This window comes from Myxine glutinosa, chromosome 9 (genome assembly GCF_964187855.1).
Source record: "Myxine glutinosa chromosome 9, kmMyxGlut1.1, whole genome shotgun sequence".
NCBI lineage: Eukaryota > Metazoa > Chordata > Myxini > Myxiniformes > Myxinidae > Myxine > Myxine glutinosa.
In genome coordinates, this window is record NC_136269.1 from 136,810,970 (window position 1) to 136,831,106 (window position 20,137).

Genomic DNA, 20,137 nt, shown 5'->3' on the forward strand with positions numbered 1-20,137 from the left:
GGAGTGGCTATAAACAAATATCCACCATTTTATTAACTCGCATAGCTTTGAGTCCTGTTTTGTAGGCCCGTGGTGTCTTGCTCTCCCCCAGTTTTATTTCAAATCAAATTCGATAAATCATTTCATTTTTCACAGTCGCTAACATAGTTTTAGACTCGGTTGAAAAAAAACGGGAAGAAAATCCGATGAAAGTTGCCGTTTATAGAACGAAATGAATTCTCAAAGGCCTGTAACTTCAAGGCCATTGAGTCTCTCTCACGCCTTTATCTCCAATCTAACTCACCATATGATTTCATTTTTATCGATGGTTTTACTTTTAGACTCGGTGTCAGCAATAATTGAGAACAATCCACACACGCGGGAAAATGCAGAGATATATTTTTTAAAATCGCGTCATGGTGTATCATACACCGCCCAACATGACACCGCCGGCAATGTGTCGATATATATTAAAAATTCGCTTTTGCTTTTCCGTTATGATATATTACTATTTCGTTTGATGATAGTCGTCACAAAAACGTCAACAATGATGCCGACACATATTTCTTCGTTTTTATTTCATTCAACATATTAGCCGGAAGTAAAATATGTTTCAGGAAATTACCGAGAGATATTTCTTCGTTTTTTTTATTAGTTATGTGCGCATACACTTTAAATAGGTTTATTTGAAATCTTTAATTTTCCACAAACATTCCACACACGCGGGAAAATGCAGAGATATATTTTTTAAAATCGCGTCATGGTGTATCATACACCGCCCAACATGACACCGACGGCAATGTGTCGATATCTATTTTAAATTCGATATATCATTTCATTTTTCACAGTCGCTAACATAGTTTTAGACTCGGTTGAAAAAAAACGAGAAGAAAATCCGATGAAAGTTGCCGTTTATAGAACGAAATGAATTCTCAAATGCCTGTAACTTCAAGGCCATTGAGTCTCTCTCACGCCTTTATCTCCAATCTAACTCACCATATGATTTCATTTTTATCGATGGTTTTAGAGTCGGTGTCAGCAATAATTGAGAACATTCCACACACGCGGGAAAATGCAGATATATTTTTTAAAATCGCGTCATGGTGTATCATACACCGCCTAACATGACACCGACGGCAACGTGTCGATACATATTAAAAATTCGATATATCATTTCATTTTTCACAGTCGCTAACATAGTTTTCGACTCGGTTGAAAAAAAACGGGAAGGAAATCCAATGAAAGTTGCCGTTTATAGAACGAAATGAATTCTCAAACGCCTGTAACTTCAACTTCAAGGCCATTGAGTCTCTCTCACGCCTTTATCTCCAATCTAACTCACCATATGATTTCATTTTTATCGATGGTTTTGGACTCGGTGTCAGCAATAATTGAGAACATTCCACACACGCGGGAAAATGCAGAGATATATTTTTAAAAATCGCGTCATGGTGTATCATACACCGCCCAACATGACACCGACGGCAACGTGTCGATATATATTAAAAATTCGCTTTTGCTTTTCCGTTAAGATATATTACTTTTTCGTTTGATGACAGTCGTCACAAAAACGTCAACAATGATGCCGACATATATTTCTTCGTTTTTATTTAATTCAACATTATTAGCCGGAAGTAAAATATGTTTCAGGAAATTACCGAGAGATATTTCTTCGTTTTTTAAAATTAGTTATGTGCGAATACACTTTAAATAGGTTTATTTGAAATCTTTAATTTTCCACAATATAATTTACTTGCCATTTATCATTTGATGATTACGAGACAAATTCCTCTTGAGGATCGTGACAATTCATGCGCTGCGTGGAAACTTCTATTTCCAAAATGAATGAGACGATCGATGAAGAACGCAGACTTGAACAGGATGCAGCAAGAAAACGAATGAGAGGGGCGAACGAGTCCATCGACGAACGTCAATGCAAACTTGCGGGGTCACCCGTGGGATTCCCACGGGTGACCCCGCTAGTCATTTATAATCTGTCAGACAGGCAGGCAACAGCTTATTCCCTCTTTATAGACCCTGAAAGAATCAGGAGCTGGTCCAACTCTTGGAACACGTCTTTCAAACCCAGCAAATCCCACACACTCACCTTGTCTCTCCGAAAGGAGCGTCAGGTAAACCCTCTCATATACTTCCTAACCAAACCACTTTGAAGAGCTTAAGTCACTCAAACTTGTGGGCCTCACCTTTAGCCTTCTACCCGATGCTCCCCCTCTCTCCTCACTAACGGTATGGACCTCAAACATCCGGGGCCTTCGCTCAAACCTGATTGATCTCTCCATTCAGGTTGCTTCTGAAAATCCAGACTTGATCTGCTTAACAGAAACTTTCCTCCTTCAAGATGTCTCCGATTCCTTAATATCTCTTCCTGGTTACTCCCTCCTCCGGTACGATAGACCTGATCCTCGTCCTGGTGGTGGGGTGGCTATCTTTATCAAAAACTCTCTTCCTCACTCTCCCTGCACTGCCCTCTCTCCACCCCACCCACAGGAGTACCTCTGGCTACGGCTTCCTCTCCGCTCCCACCTTTTGTTCATATGTGTTCTGTACCGTCCTCCAAACAGTGATGACTCCATTTACATTTCTCTGTCGGACAACATGGACCAACTTCTATCAACTCATCCAAACTCTCTCTTCCTCATATGTGGCGACTTCAACTGTCATCATGCCAGCTGGCTGGGTGTGGGTTCATCTCTCACCAGCCATGGCACCTCAGCAAAGGACTTCTGCGACTCATTGGGACTGACACAATCTGTCAATTTCCCGACCCGGATCTCAGTCAATGGAGTATCTTCTCTTCTGGACTTGGTTATGACTAACTTCCCTGCAAATGTCTGCTGCTCTTCTTCTGCTCCAATCGGTTCTTCTGATCATGTGCTTGTTAAAGTGGACATCTCACTGGCCATTCTCAGAGAGCCTCCTCAGCGCCGACGAGTCTGGCATTTCACTCAGGCCGACTGGCACGGTCTGCAAGCAGCCATCAATCAACTGGACTGGTCTCCCATCTCTAATGCCTCTGACATCAATTCTTCCTGGGAATTCTTCCAAAGCAAACTGCTCTCTCTCAGGCACAGATTTATCCCATCTCGTCTTCAGTTGTCTTACCCTTCCTCCCGTCCATGGTACACTGAATCTTGTGGTGAGGCAGTTGCCCTGAAACAACTTGCCTTTGCGTCTTGGAAGGCAAATCCAACTGAAGGCAATCTCAGTTCCTTCCACCAAGCTCGAAACAAGTGTGTTTCTACCCTCAGGAGTGCCAGGAAGCACTATCTCTCCACACTCAAGATTGAACTCTCAAACCTGTCTCCTTCCTCCAAATCCTGGTGGCGTCTGGTCAAATCCGTTTCTGGTGTTTGTTCCCCCTCCATCCCCTCCCTTACCTCAAATGGCTACACAGTTGACACCGCACGTGACAAAGCCGAATGCCTCAACTCTGTGTTTGCCTCAAAATCTTGTGTCCCAAACCCATCTCTCTCTGTTCCCACCTTTCCCAGTCGAACCCAACTGCTCCTGGACTCTGTGTCCTTCTCTCCTGACAAGGTGGAGAAGTTTTTATCAAACCTCGACTCTGATTCTGCAACTGGACCAGATGGCATCAGCCCTCAGGTCCTAAAATCCTGCTCTGCCGCTCTATCTCACCCTCTCTCTGTTCTTTTCACCCTCTCTTTTGCTCAAGGTCATCTGCCAGCATCTTGGAAATCAGCAAACATTACCGCTTTACACAAAAAAGGTGCAAAAACAGATCCTTGCAACTACAGACCAATCAGCCTGCTCCCAATTATCAGCAAAGTCATGGAATCCATCATTGCTTCAGATATCAAATCCTTCCCCTTCTCCAATGGCTTGATCTCTGATCATCAATTTGGATTCAGACCAGGTCATTCTACTCTGGACATGTTGCTTCTGCTGTCTCAACAATGGATGGAGGTCCTCAATGCCAAACAGGAAATCAGAGCTGTCTCACTTGACATATCACGTGCCTTCGATACGGTCTGGCACCCAGCTCTGCTCAACAAACTCACCTACTATGATATTCAGGGAAATCTCCACTCATGGCTTGCGGATTTCCTCTCTGGTCATAGGCAACGTGTGGCCCTGAATGGATTTCTCTCATCTTCCCTTCCTGTTCTGGCTGGAGTTCCCCAAGGTAGTGTTCTGGGCCCTGTGCTATTTCTGGTCTTCATCAATGACCTCTCCGACTCTCTGGAAAATCCTCTCTATCTCTTTGCTGATGACTCCACTATCTGCCGCTCCATTCCTCATCCCTCAGATCGGCAGTCTGCAGCCTCCTCACTCTCTGCAGACCTGGACAAAATCACAGACTGGTCAAACAAGTGGAACATGTCTTTCAATCCTGACAAATCTCACACTCTTACAATGTCTCTCCGAAAGGACCGACTGGACAACCCTCCCATCTACTTTCTCAACAATCCTCTCCAAGAAGTTCTGTCGCTCAAGCTTTTGGGTCTCACTATCTGCCATGATCTTTCTTGGGAAAACCACATTTCCAAGCTGGCCTCCAAAGCCAGTCGCCGACTGGGCATCCTCCGTCGTGCGAAGTCCTTCCTTGGCACACCTGAGCTCCTCACCACATACAAGGCTTTCATCCGCAGCTCAATGGAATACTGTTCCCCCCTCTGAGCTGGTGCTCCTGCCTCACACCTTGCTCGGCTTCACGCTGTTGAGGCCAAAGCTTTCAGAATCATTGGAATCTCCTGCGATGTAGTCAACTCCGAGGGCCTTTCACTCACTCACCGCAGGCAGGTTGGTCGTCTTTCTGTCTTCTACCGACTCCTCTCCGGCCTTGCTCCCCCAGCTCTCTCTGTGCTCTGTCCCCCCCAATATTCCTTCAGGTCGCACAAGATCTGCCTGCAACCCTCTTATGGTTAAACTGCCAAAGTCTAGGCTCTCTGCTCACCTTCACTCTTCCATTCCCCTTTTCTCCCGCCTCTGGAACAAACTCCCCCACTCCCTTCAATCCCACTCCTCCCTCCAGGTCTTTAAAACAGCTGTTCACCACCATCTCTTATCTTCCCCCATCGAAAACCTTGATCTTTTCTACCCCCGGTAATTCACCCCAGAGTCCTTGCAGTGTTCATATGTTTTATTCCTCTCCCACCTCCCCCCAAGTCCTCCCGATGTCCCTGCTCTCAAATGTTGTGTTTGTGTCCTTCCCCCTCTCTCCCCATCTTGTCTGCCGCTCCCCTTGTTTTTTGTGTTTTGTGTGTCGGTTTGTCTTTTTGTGTGATTAATGTCAGCTCTTTCACGAGCCTCGATCTTGTATATAAAAAAAAAGAAGAAAAAAAAGCCTTGATCGTTCTTGGGCAGACCATATTTCCAAGATGGCCTCCAAAGCCAGCCACCAACTGGATATCCTTCGTCGTGCAAGGTCTTTCCTTGGCCAATCTGAACTTTAAATTTTTTTTATTTATACTGAATCGAGGCTCGTGAAAGAGCTGACAACCGCGAGGGAAAGACAGTACAGTGGGACCGCGAGGGAAAGACAGCACAGAGGGACCACGAGGGAAAGACAGCACAGGGGGACCACGAGGGAAAGACAGCACAGGGGGACCACGAGGGAAAGACAGCACAGGGGGACCACGAGGGAAAGACAGCACAGGGGGACCACGAGGGAAAGACAGCACAGGGGGACCACGAGGGAAAGACAGCACAGGGGGACCACGAGGGAAAGACAGCACAGGGGGACCACGAGGGAAAGACAGCACAGGGGGACCACGAGGGAAAGACAGCACAGGGGGACCACGGGGGAAAGACAGCACAGGGGGACCACGAGGGAAAGACAGCACAGGGGGACCACGAGGGAAAGCCAGCACAGGGGGACCACGAGGGAAAGACAGCACAGGGGGACCACGAGGGAAAGACAGCACAGGGGGACCACGAGGGAAAGACAGCACAGGGGGACCACGAGGGAAAGACAGCACAGGGGGACCACGAGGGAAAGACAGCACAGGGGGACCACGAGGGAAAGACAGCACAGGGGGACCACGAGGGAAAGACAGCACAGGGGGACCACGAGGGAAAGACAGCACAGGGGGACCACGAGGGAAAGACAGCACAGGGGGACCACGAGGGAAAGACAGCACAGAGGGACGAGGGAAAGACAGCACAGAGGGACCACGAGGGAAAGACAGCACAGAGGGACCGCGAGGGAAAGACAGTACAGTGGGACCGCGAGGGAAAGACAGTACAGAGGGACCGTGAGGGAAAGACAGCACAGAGGGACCGCGAGGGAAAGACAGTACAGTGGGACCGCGAGGGAAAGACAGTACAGTCATTTTGACAATATAGAAGGCCTTTAATCACAGCTTGATTGAGTACTGCTCTCCTCTGTGGGCTGACGATCCTGATTCACACCTTGCCTTTCTTGATGCCGTGGAAAGCAAGGCCCTCAAAATCATTGGGATCTCCCGTGACGAAGACAAGTGTATAGGTTTGTTACTCTCACATCAAAGGCAGGTTGGTGGCCTCTCTGTATTCTATACCACATCCTTTTTGGTTCTGCACACTCTAACCTCTCTTGGCTGTCTCTCCCAGGTTTCATCAGGGTACACATGTTCTTGTTGTTAGACTCCCTAAATCCAGGCTCCCTGCTCACCTCCACTTATTTGTTACTCTTTTCGCTCACCTGTAGAACCAACTTCCCCAGTCTGTTCAGTCCTATTCTTCCCTCCAGGGCTTCAAGACAGCTGTTCAGCACTAACTTACGTTGTGCAGCATCCATACTCGTGATCTCTTCTACCCCCAAATGTTTCATCCCCATTTTCCCCCTTCCTCTTCTTGCTGTGTTTCATTCATCTTGTGTGTAGCTTGTTTACCCCCATGTGTCCTTCTCCCTCTCCCCTTGTTGTCTCTCACTCTCACCTATACTCTGCTGTTGGCATTTCACCCTTTCCATTCTGCTAGTTCTTCCACAAGCCTCTATCATGTATATAAAATAAATAAATAAAGTGATCCCACCCTGGTGGAAACATTTGCAAACTGTTCTCTCTGACCTTCACTCATACCCCGTGTATGAACTCTGCTCCACTAAAATGTATTTCTGTATGTTGTTTATAAATGCTCCAGTCCTGTAACGCACCTGTCACATCAGAAGAAAGTCTGATTATCCATGAGAGCAAGTGAGAGCCTCATTTTGATTTTGGTGAAAGCACAAACACTTTACAAAGTGGCACAAAAATCTCGCACCATAGCGGATTTCACGATCAAACTATCTTACTATAATAATTCACCAAATGTCTGTCTGTCTGTCTGTCTGTCTGTTCCCAGGTACCGCAAAAACGGCTGAACTGATCGCAACAAAATGTTGGGTGGGTAATCCTGGGCTCCCCTGGAGTAAAATAGCCTATATTGTTTTCCCAAATTTTTTCCAATTTTTCCAATTTTCCAGTTTTTCCAAACACGATGGAATCATATTTACCGATATGAACAGTGATGTGGCTTTTATTGAAATTCTACAAATACTGTTTAGATTTTGATGATTTGCGTGTGATGTGATTTAACGGATGTTACATAAATCGTTTAAAAAAAAAAAAAGAAGCCTTCAATTTCTGATATTTTGCCTTTTAATTTGTGCCTCCCAATTGAAGCCCCGCCCTTAGGGCCAGTACCGTTGCCAGTATTAGTAATTAGGCTCATCTTCCCCTCTCCCCAACCCTCCTTCCACGCAAGTGATGACTACAAAATTATCAAAAGACAAGAGCACGGAGCTGATTTTAATGAGTGGAAGGCCATGCACTTCTAATCAATCCATTGCTACTATATTTATTGAAAAATACCGAGGGAGGACACAAATTGATCAGGTGACCTTTGGAAGGACGAGTAATCAATCAATGACACAAAACGTTTCAAAATGGCATTAATAAAGTTCAAACGTCATGTGCACATCAAATCGAAAAGTTTTAAGTTAATTTAAACCTTATGATGCATGAATTGCTTCATCCTGAGAGCAGACTTTAGAAGAAGACGAAGCATGACTTTTGCATCACCCTGAACAACGTACACCCAATCTATACTAACGATCAATTTCAAGATTGAAAGGGCCATCTGAAGGCTGGCATTCACCTCCTGATTCAAGGTAATAAAGACACTCAGACCTGCAGAATCAGCTCCTTGGTGCCCCACAAGAATGGCACTCCAATTATAAACGCAATAAGGCAGATGGGGAACGTTTGATTTCTACGACCGGTCGTCAAGGGATATGCGGATTCACCCAATCGGGATGCTTCCAAAGATCACAAGGTCGCTCCGTGCTGAATTTCCTTATTTTAAATGTCTGTCCATAAAAAGTCTATCATGCGATATGCACCATATTGTTCACACAGGAAGAGCCAATGGAGTGTTAATATTGATCATGCTTTGGCAGCACATCAACTTATCATAAAACTGACCATCACTGAAACAATCCTTCATTTTTCCTTTCAAATCCATGTCGTTCGTGGAGGTGACGCATCTCTTGCACTTAGTGGTCCAAATTTGTTTGACATCCAAGTCAAGTACGATAATCAGATACATTTATCTTTTCTATATTGCTTAGATCAGGTGATGCGTGCCAGCCTTCAGACTGGTAAATATCCTATGGAAAATCTATGTGAACACGACACACCATAAACGTTTGGTGGAGATCCACGGAGGAGGTATTTTCCTCTTAAACCACAAAACAGTATAATACGAGTGATTATTCACTCTTATTATACTGTTCTATGGCGTGAGTGGAATGCAGGCCATACTGTAGGCCCAAGCAAGGTACCTTGATCCAGTGATGGTGTACATCCATAATGCCCAACATAGCATCACCATGAGCATTGACCCCCGAGTGTTCAGTGAACAAAAGTGTCTTTCCTGGAGGTAAAAACAAACCCATGAGTGAAATTCAATAACCAGACACCAAAAGATGCAAATTAACATCGACCAGATTTGCTTTATTTACACCTGTTGAGACGGAACGTAGCTTTTACAGAACAGAAGGTAGCTGTGTGAGGATGACAAGTAACAAAGTCGAAAGAGAAGTAGGTGCAGCAAGGTAGAGGAAATGTTACCAAATGCACAACCCTCACCCTGATGAACAAGTAGCAATAACAAGGTTGTGCACTTTCTGCACCCTAAGCTTACCACGAAGGCACTGCACAGGCTCGGGATACTGCTCCACCAACCGAGCCAAACTGTGCAAGTGGCTGTTACGATAGGCAAGACCCCACTGACGCTGCCATCTGCCAAACAATAGCAAAGGTTACCTCTCAGCACAAAATACATTCATCTTGCAGTAAAATATCAACCAAACTCTACATACATACTTAACACACAAAGAAAGCCCAGGGCCCTGGTCTATTGGGTAATCATGTCCGCATTAGGTATCAGACATCAGCACGAAGCACAAATGGATTAATAGTTTACAATATTCATAATATTGTTACGTGGAATGGAGAGGAGAGAGGGATGGGTGGTAAGAACAGTATGGACCATGTGATTGCTGTGTTCCTCTTGTAATAGCAATTTGTATAGGAGTAAGTCATATTGTTAAACGTGCCCCGAGGAAGCATCGAGTGTTAATGTTGAGAGAGTATAGAGTAAGTTTGTTGTGTAAAACCTCCCGTTTTTGAGCGAGGCCAGGTGAAGGCTTGGGCACAAAAGCACACTGGAAAGCCCATTGCGTTTTAGAATGAAAGAGCAAGGAGTCTTTAGACGGCACGCCACAGGCCATGGTGGCAAGGTCAGCTGCAGAGCATCAGAGAGGTGTAATGCTTTTTATTGGGGCCACCCTGTGGGGCAGGACTGCCTATAAGATGGTGCTTGACTGCCTGGAACAGCCGTGGGCGGCCAATTATATGGACCCACCAAGCATGAAGGTGGTCGCAAAGTTTATGATGGCCGTGACCACGCTGCATGTGGCAGCTGGAGTTGGAATCGGACCTTTTCAGAGGCAGCATGCCTCTCCTTTCTCTTTGTTAGGCCACCTCGACTCATCGCCATCTTCCAGCCAGCTTGGGCCATAACGGATCCAAAACCAGCTCGTGCCTTGCTAAAAACCCGCACTCGTTTCCTATTGTTGTGCAAGTCCCAGTATTCATTTTTGCCGTCATAGTGGGTTATTCCTTTTCATTGTTCATAAGTGCATGTGCCTCCTTACTCGTTTGTCCTGTTTTTTTTAATTATAACATCTTGTCTACCCTTATCCCCACATTCCCTTTTAATAAACCCCATTTTAACTCCAAGAGATGTTTTCCCACCTTTTACCACCCGTGTATTGTACCACCAAGTTCGGCCTCGGATAGGAGTGATCGTTAGGGTCTTGCAAAGGCAAAGAACAGTTAATTGAACACAGTGTGAATTTGTTAAGCTCGGCGATATTCAGGAAGGAGTAGCAAAAACTCCTGGTGCGACGGATGACATTAGTCAGACCCATCAACGCAGCAATATCAAATCATCAAATTTGTTAGCGTTAGCAAATAAACTTTTCAAAACATACAAATCCTCTCCCGCTAAAAAGAACCATGACTTCCTGAGGCACAGGTTAACCAGGAATATTCAAAGATGGCAAAAAACAACTGCAGTGTCTTCCTACCTCGTCACAAGCCTCAAATGCAGACGGAGCTTGGCGCATTTCATTGTTCCGAATTAGCGAATAGTATGTTGGTTCTTTGTGAAGTTTACGAACATTCATGTGAATCTGCTGTGTGTACAACAACAACAACAACAACAACAACAGGCATTTTAAGGCCATTTTCCCTGCTAGAGTGGGGGATAGCCTTGCGGTCCATATGACAATCTTCTCCATTTTGCCCTATTTTCTGCATCTCTCCTTGTTAACCCCCTTGCCCGCATTTCTTCTGCCACCACCTTTAGCCAAGTCTTTCTCAGTCTTCCCCGTCCTCTACTTCCTTCTACATTCATTTCCATCACTCTTCTCAACCAGTCACTTTCATCCTTCCTCAACACATGACCAAACCATCTCAACCTGTTCCTCTTCACAGCATCCATCACAGGCTCGATTCCCATCATCTTTCGCAATTCATCATTTGTTTTCCTCTCTCTCAACGATACTCCACACATCCACCGAACCATTCGCATTTCCACCCTTTCCAGCCTTCGTTGCTGCTCTACGTTCATTACCCATGTCTCGCTCCCATAAATCATAACACTTCTCACACATGCAGCATACACCTTTCCCTTCAGCTTCAACGACACTCCCCTCCTCATCAGCATGCCACTCAGTTCCCGAAACTTCTTCCATGCACATCTCACTCGAGCAACCGTTGCCGAGTCCGATCCACCTTCTCCATTCAGCATGTCTCCGAGGCAGCAAAATGTTTTCACACCTTCCAGCTTCACGCCGTGTATCGAATTCAAAATCAAAATTAACTTTTGAGCACATCTGCTTGCAGGACCATTTTGTTCAGCCATACGTTAGCTCCGAATGTTCCAAGACTAACCAGAAGCTTTCTTCAATACCTTTAGGGATTTATGGCGGAGTGTATGACTGTACGTACAAGACATTCCTCGCGAGACAAGCACCTCACGCCAAAATATAATCACTCCTGAGATCCCAACTTGTAAGCATCTTGCTTTGTGATGAGTATTCAGCTCAGCAGGCTGCCTACGCATATGGTTAGCCATAACAGCTGGGTTAAATTTCCAATTAAACGTTTCCAAAAAATTGGAGATAAAATGAAAGCAAACTTAAAATAGAATCAATATCAATGACGCCAGTTAAAATATATGCATTATGCACCTGATGGGTAGAAGCTTGCAGTGTTACATGTCAATGTGATGAGTTGTCAAATTTAAGAAAAACAAACAAAGTCACCACAAAGTATGCAGGGAGTAGAGGGTGGTGGTAATTTGTGGCCACAAGCAGATTTTCCAATGAGGGTGGGCCATACGCTCCTCACCGAATGTCCGTGAGCTGCAGCTCCAAGCAGAGATCCTTGGTGAGATCTTGAAGCTGCTCACGCAGTGGGAAGCTGCCTTCCAGCTTGGCGCGCGCATCTTCTCCTCGTTTCTTTAACCATGACCTACTCAGCAAGGGGACATAATTTGGACTTGCCAGAAGCCATCTGAAGTTTTCACTTGAACCTCATAAAGCAATATTAATACATATTAGTGGTAAAAGACAAAAAATAATTTTTGAGAATGTAAGCAGGTTTGCAATGACAACCCATCCTGCAAAAGACTACATTGTCTGCAACCTTCTAATTTCCGCATTAGCTTGGTTAGGCAGCAGATTAAATTTTGAGCCATGCAGTCAGGGTTCGATTCCCAACCCGACTATAAACGACCACTCTGGTACTTTGCAAGCCAGAGGTTGTATCAATAAGTCCTTCGGAAATGAGGTTAAGCCAGCTGTCCCGTCACAAGCAACAACGAACAACAAAGATCCCACTGTATCTTAAAAAAAAAAAAAGACGAGGCCATTGTGTATTGGCAACGTGACCAAATTATAAATCCTTGCTCTGATCTATGAGAGGGGGGAAGGGAAGGGGGAGCGGGGGGTTGCAAAAATGACGCAAACCTCTAGTAAGGTGTTGCATACGCATTAATAAATGACGTCAGTTTTTAAAACCTTAAAGTCACTTTGCATGTCCTCAAAATCAATATATATACATATACATATATATATTTACATATACATATACGTATACATATACATACAGTCACGTGAAAAAGTAAGTACACCCCATGTAAAGTTTTAACTTTTCCAACATATTTCAACATACAGCTATTTGATCTTCATTTCAACAATATTGATAGATAAAGGTGATATAATATAACAAATATCATGAAACATTTACATTTTGTAGTCCATTGTATAATTTAAATAAACATAAATGCAAATTTCGCATGTGGAAAAAGTAAGTACACCCCTACATTTATCACTACTTCAAATACCTAAAATTAGAATCAGGTGCACCAGCTCAGGTGCAAATGATTAGATCATCAGAGAGGATCTTGGAGGAACCTGTCGTATTTAAACCTCAGACATTTCGTTTGATTTGCTCTTTGTTGTTGAAGTGTGCGGCGTCACCATGCCGAGATCAAAAGTGCTCTCTGAGGCCTTCAGAAAGAAGGTTACAGATGCTGACGAGACTGGGAAGGGATTTAAAAAGATCTCCAAACAATTTGAAATCAATCATTCGACTGTCCGGAAGATCATCTACAAGTGGAGAAGATTCCAAACAACTGACAACTTGTTCAGGCCAGGCCACCCCAGCATGTTCAGACCGAGAGCAGACCGCAAGATGCTGAAAGAAGTCTTTAAGAACCCCAGAATGTCATCACGGGACCCACAGGTAGCTCTTGCCACTGTTGATGTCAAAGTGCACGAGTCTACCATTAGAAAGAGGCTGCACAAATTTGATCTACATGCGAGGTGTGCCAGGAGGAAACCTTTGCTGTCCAGAAAGAACATCAGGGCAAGACTAAAGTTTGCCAATGAACACCCAGGCAAAGACCAGAACTTCTGGAACAATGTGCTCTGGACAGATGAGTCAAAGTTGGAGCTATTTGGCCACAGTAACAGAAGACATGTTTGGCGAAAACCAAAGACAGCATTTGACCACAAGAACCTGATACCAACTGTAAAGCATGGTGGTGGAAATATTATGGTTTGGGGCAGCTTTGCTGCATCAGGACCTGGGCAGCTCACCATCATAGAATCCACTCTGAATTCTTCATTGTACCAGAGGCAGAGGGTGCTTGAGGATAATGTGAGGCCATCTGTCGGAAAGTTGAAGCTCAACCGAAAGTGGACCTTGCAACATGACAATGACCCTAAACATACCAGTAAATCCACCAAGGAATGTCTGAAAAGAAAGAAATGTAGAGTTCTGGAATGGCCAAGTCAAAGCCTGGATCTAAATCCCATCGAGATGTTGTGGGGGGGATTTGAAACGAGCTGTGCATGCAAGAAACCCCTCAAACATCGCACAGCTGAAAGAATTCTGAATGGAGGAGTGGGCAAAAAATTCTCCCAGTCGATGTCAGAGACTGGTGGACAGTTATAAGAAACGCCTACTTGAGGTTGTTTCTGCCAAAGGGGGCAATACCACCTATTAGAGCCAAGGGTGTATATCTTTTTCCACATGCCAAACTTGCATTTATGTTTATTTAAATTATACAATGGACTACAAAATGTAAATGTTTCATGACATTTGTTATATTATATCACCTTTATCTGTCAATATTGTTGAAATGAAGATCAAATAGCTGTATGTTGAAATATGTTGAAAAAGTCAAAACTTTACATGGGGTGTACTTACTTTTTCACGTGACTATAAATATACATATATATATATATATATATATATATATATATATATATATATATAAAATGTACAATGTACATGTATGTTCAATTGTTCATTGTTCAATGTTCATTCATATAGTCAAATTAAGATTAAAAACAAAACAGTAGATTAAACATTCATGTATTAATTTGACAATAAATCATTTATCGGAAAAAATAAATCATCCATCAGAAAATATAAAATATCTATCAGAGACGATAAAACAAATCTATCAGAACAATTAAAACAAAGTAAACATCAGAATACACATAATTTGAATGATTTTACGAAACATTGTTTTCAGAAACTTGTTTCAAAACATTGCCTACTTCTTTGACAAGATGGCTTTGGTTGACACTGGAAAGTTTTCACGATGAAGTTTCACAAGTCTCAACACAAATTTCTTCTGCTCTTCATTCTTGGTCAGAGTGTCATGGAAAGTTTGGATGAGAGCAACACCTCGCTCAGCACAGACATTGATAACCTTCATGTGAGAGCAACACCTCATTCAGCACAGTCATTGATAACCTTCATGCTGCGTATCTTCCTCTCAAGCTCTTGGTATGAGTTATCTGTGTTCCAGAGGTGTGGCTCCTTTTCCAGAAAACTCAGTGATACTTCTTTGTCAGACTCTGAGATGACAACACCAAATAATTCAAGAGATCGACTTGTGATGTAGGTGTCCACTGAGTCAGAAAGCCTGAAGGCTTTAGCATCTATCCTATGAAGATTGTTTGGCTTTGGAGCCCGCTTGAAGTTCTTCACTATCTTTGCCTTTGTCTCATCATCCACCCGGCTATCAAAAAGAGCTAATGCAGCAAGGTGTTCTGACAAATACCAGAGGTGTCTAGTGAATGCTTTGACAGCAGTTTCACGGACAACCATATCTGGGTAAGAATCAAGGGTTGAAAGAAGAAGCAAATCATTGAGAGGTGCCTTTGTGGGTAGCGGTGCCTCATGCCAGAATCTCGCATACACAAGTGCAACAAAAAGAGCAATCTGTGTGATTCCCTTCAATTCACATGATGTTAGCTTTATTTGATCTTTGAAGAGAACCATCTTGAGAGCATATATGGCTTTCATCATCCAGCGGGCATTGTGCATAGCTCCTGGGGCATGGAATTTCACCTCTCTGGCCTCACATCCACCAAGAAATGTATGGCATCGTCTCAGAAGTTCTTCGTAGTGATCACGTGGGTGTTGTTCTTCGAGTGCAGCTGCATGAAAATGCATCATATTCTGACGTTCAACAAGGTTATCGGAAAATATTTTATGTTCTCCTACTTGGAACCTCTTCTTGTCAATTAAAGGCCACTGTTTCTGAAACCTCTTGAACAGTCTGATCTCAGGTCCGCTAGTGGGTCCTGTGACTTTAGTTGTAACATCAGAGAGCATTACTTCAAACACATGATGACGACATGCAATCCAGACAAGCTTAGCATCCAAAGCTGCTTCAATGAAGGTACATGCTCCGTTTCTCAGCCCTGTGTTGGATGCAGTGGTGTCAAACACTATGCCTTTCACCAACTGTTTGACATTCCACTCCTCAAGAAGTTGTATGCATGCATTTTCTTGTGCTACACCAGTGCCTTGGGGAATTTTTGGGACTCCAAGCAACTTCTCGGTATCCATACCAGTTACAAGTATCGCTACCCGATCAACAGATTCTTTGTGATTGCCAGTATAATCAGGGAGCAGTTTCCCATCCCAGTGTAGTAGGAGTGGACTATTACATGAGAAATTTGCCTTTTCTTCAGTGGCCATTATTTCCCTTCCACGAATTCGAGCACGACGAATTCCACTGCGCGACAGAGAAATGACTTCAATGGTATGACCAAGAGATTGTGCAAAAGCACTGGCCACAAACATAGCACGCCGATCTGAGAGATTTACTCTGTCCAGAGTTGCCACTATTGCTGGAGTGATCACCTTGATGGGAGCCTTTTTCGCCTGTTTGGCAGAAGATGGACTTTGGAGTTTGAATTCATTGTCCCCTGAATCGGAGCTTTCAATCTCAGACTCATCATCATCATCATCAACCACAGCCGATGATGATGGAACAGATTGCATTGCTGTTGGAGTCTCAGCAGCATGTTTCTTCTTTCTTTTATCTTCATTCTCAAGCCTGATATGCTTTCTGTTCTCCTTCACTGCCAGAGTGTTGTCCACAGATCCCATACGTGAACTTGAGGGATCCTCACGCTGCATGATAAGGAATGCTTCGTCTTCTTCATTCGTCATTTTCTCAAGCGCATCATTTGGTGAGATATCGAAGAGGGATTGAAGATCATCTTTGAACATCTGCTCCTTCACTCTATAGTTTTCGAATGTCTTGGTTCTATTTTTCTTTACCAGTTTGTAGGCATCATACAACTTCAAAAGTTGGCGCTCACAGGAATGTACTCTCTGCACTGGAATTCGTGCTTTCTCCCAGTATGCACACAGCTTGTACACTAAGTTTGGCACTTTCACGAACTGTATGGTATTCTTGTATGTGATGGTACACCATTTTCTGCAACGTGTGTCCTTTGGTTGGTAGTCCCCCACATATTATTTCCTTTTCAGACTTGCCCAGCAACCAAACTGTGGAAGAGCTGCGAGTTTCTGCCATCTGAAAAAAACAGGATAAATTTAAAATGTTATTTTTTGAGCAACCTCTAAATAAGTTCCAATTGACCTCATATTTGGTTCCGATGATCTTTATAAACATAGGAACAATGGCAGCCTTGTGGAGCCATCCACTATTAATACTTTTAATAGTATTAAATATTACATATATCTGTGGACCACCCTAATATATATATATATATATAATTATATATATATATATATATATATATATTTACATATACATATATATACATATATATTTACATATACATATATATATATATATATTTACATATATATTGTTACGGTCCGCGGATAAGGATGTTGTTTGCCGAGCGGAGGCACCGCGGCCGAACAGTTACCCCGATTAACCCTTCCCGAACGTTGGCTGGATCGCGCCACAGATATTCAATATGGAAAAGACAAAAGCGACACGGATGTGAAGAAGAAGAAGAAGACGAAAAAAAAGGTTGAAAATACTACTAAATTTATTCCTACTATATACAGGCTAAAAAAACCAAGGAGAAGGAAAGATAATAAAATAATATACAGAAGGTATTAGAGACACAGTGAAATCATTAGCTTACCTATACAAGCTTAATTAATAAACCCCAGGACAACGTGAAAGACAGACGGACGATCACACTTACACGGGGAAATGCAGGCCGGAAAGAATGGCTTGGAGATGGGTGGCTTTTAGAGGCAAGGAAGGTTCAGCGGGTACTGGGCACGGTCGGGCCAGAAGGCACCGCCGTCAAGAAGCCGAGCTTTGGTCCCAAACTGCGCGGGCGAAGTTCCTTTCTCCGTACTGCTGCCTCGTGCGCTCCTTGCGTTGCCCCGGTCCGCTTTTCCTGCAGCGCGGCACGTCTCACGGCGGCTCGGTCACACCTGCTCGTCTCCAGCGCATCTCCTGGACCCATCTCTGTCAAAGCTCATCTGCTTGGGGAGCGTCCCGCGGCGGGTTATATAGGCCCCGCCCTTCACCCTTTGCGAACCTCCCCCAAGCGTTCTCTCTCCGCCCTCTCAGGCCAAACCCCTTGTTCTGGGTTGGATGAGCGGGGCCGACTTACTCCTCCCCTCTATGACGAGGTGGAGACCCGCCTTTCTTCTTCGGCGTTACCTCGTGCGTAATGGAGTCAAATGCTGCAAAGTGGACGGCAGATGAAAATGCAGCAAAGTGCCTAAAGTGTCAATTGCAACAAAGTGGCAAACCTGGCACTTGGAAGCTGCCATGGGGCGTCGGAGGGCCTACTCTTATTTAATTCGGTGCAATGAAGAGTCAAACTAGTGGGAAACACATCCTTAGCCTACAGAGAATAAGGGACTAACTATTTAAAAGGATATATCGTGTCCTGTGTGTAGGTTTATGGAATTAACTAAGAGGACGAGCTGCGACCATTCTTTACATTACGAGGGTCAGTTACACACAACAAAACCATACTTTTCACATTCGTTACACTTTCTCAAAATTGTTACACTTCTCAAATTCGTTACACTTCTCAAATCCGTTACACTTCTCAAATTCGTTACAATATATATATATATATATATATATATATATATATATATATATATATATATATATATATATATATATATATATATTTACATATACATATATATATTTACATATACATATACATATATATATTTACATATACATATATATATTTACATATACATATACATATATATATTTACATATATATATATATATATATATATATATATATATATATATATATATATACAGACTTGGCATTTAATATGGAATATATTTTTTTCCTTGACTTGGCTTTACTTTCTGAACTCAGTATATCAATCTGGTGACTTTCTTTTACCCTTCGGTGATGTCTTTGTTGAAAGAACCATGTCACTGATTGTCTTTCGCAGCAAGAAGTCAATAACAGGATGATATCACAGGTGGCGTGACAAAATGTAAGGACAGGTACATTTGACGATTGGCTTCACAATCGGGTATATAAGGGTTGTTGCGTTCTGTATTAGTGGAAAACAACTGCTGCACGTCTCCAAAAGTTATTGCCGCTTCCTCTGGAGATGGTCCGTCAACTTGACAATGCTGTTTGTCATGGAGTGGTGGCTTTACGAAATTCTGGCATGAAACAGCGTGCTATTGCTCGGCAGTATGGCATCACTCAAGGTCAGGTGTCAAAGATCCTGAAACGAAATGCTCAGAGGGGTGTCCCTACTCCAATATAGAGGCCATGACGTCCACGCAGAACCACAAGGAGAGATGATCGCCAGCTGCACCGGTTAGTCTGCAATGGCCGTACCAAGTCAGCTAATCGGCTTAGGGCTGAGTGGCAGCAACTGACAAATGTGCCTGTATCCAGAAGGCTAGTCAACCAACGACTGGTTCAAGCAGGCTATCATGCCAGGCGTCCCCTGAGAAAGCCACTTCTGACCAGACAACACAGCCAGCGCCAATTGCAGTGGGCCAGAGAGCACCGTCAATGGCAGCCAGGACACTGGAATCACGTGACCTTCAGTGACGAGTCTAGATTTCTGGTCTATCGTCAAGATGGCCGCATCCGAGTGCACAGACAAGTGCATGAAGCCCACAACGAAGATTGTATAGTGCCAAGAGTCCAAGCTGGAGGTGGTGGGGTGACCGTTTGGGCTGCTTTTCATGCAGGGGGCAAAACTGACCTTGTTGTTCTGAATGGAAACCTGAACCAGTTCAAGTACAGAGTCATTGTGGAAGAAACATTGCTTCAATTTGCTCGTGCAGCCTTTCGAGGAAACTTTGTCTTCCAAGATGACAATGCATGGCCTCATCATGCTCGCATGATCCAACACTTTCTTGCTGACCGTGGTGTAGAGCATATGGAGTGGCATGCCATGTCCCCGGATATGAATCCATGAGAACTTGTGGGCAGAATTAACGCGTCAAATCGACAACTTGGACCAGCAGCCTACCTCTGTGCGTGAATTGCAGTAGACTATTGTCACTGCATGGCAAGCGATTCCTGTCCAAACCTTGGCAAATCTCGTGAACAGCATGCCTCGACGTGTATGTGCTCTCCTGAATGCTCGTGGGGGTTACACGAAGTACTGAACTGTAATTTTACGGTCCGTAATCCCAGTCATAATTTAGCTTTTGTTGAAATTTTTTTTGGCTAATGTGCAAAATAAAGAGATACTTCTGGAAAACGTACAGAAGTTTAACACAGTACTGTCCGTGAATTGAGTTCGATATCAGTTTACAT

The 20,137-nt window shown here is 43.8% G+C and overlaps 1 protein-coding gene across 1 annotated transcript in view; it reads right to left on the reverse strand.

Moving 5' to 3' along the window:
• Positions 1 to 20,137, reverse strand: part of TCAIM (T cell activation inhibitor, mitochondrial) — a 111,957-nt gene that overhangs the window by 6,868 nt on the left and 84,952 nt on the right. The window contains exons 5-7 of the mRNA XM_068101817.2: positions 11,904 to 12,026; positions 9,127 to 9,224; positions 8,765 to 8,856 (exon numbers count right to left, since the gene is read on the reverse strand). Coding sequence (XP_067957918.1) covers positions 8,765 to 8,856; positions 9,127 to 9,224; positions 11,904 to 12,026 — 313 coding nt within the window. The remainder of the gene's footprint in view (positions 1 to 8,764; positions 8,857 to 9,126; positions 9,225 to 11,903; positions 12,027 to 20,137) is intronic.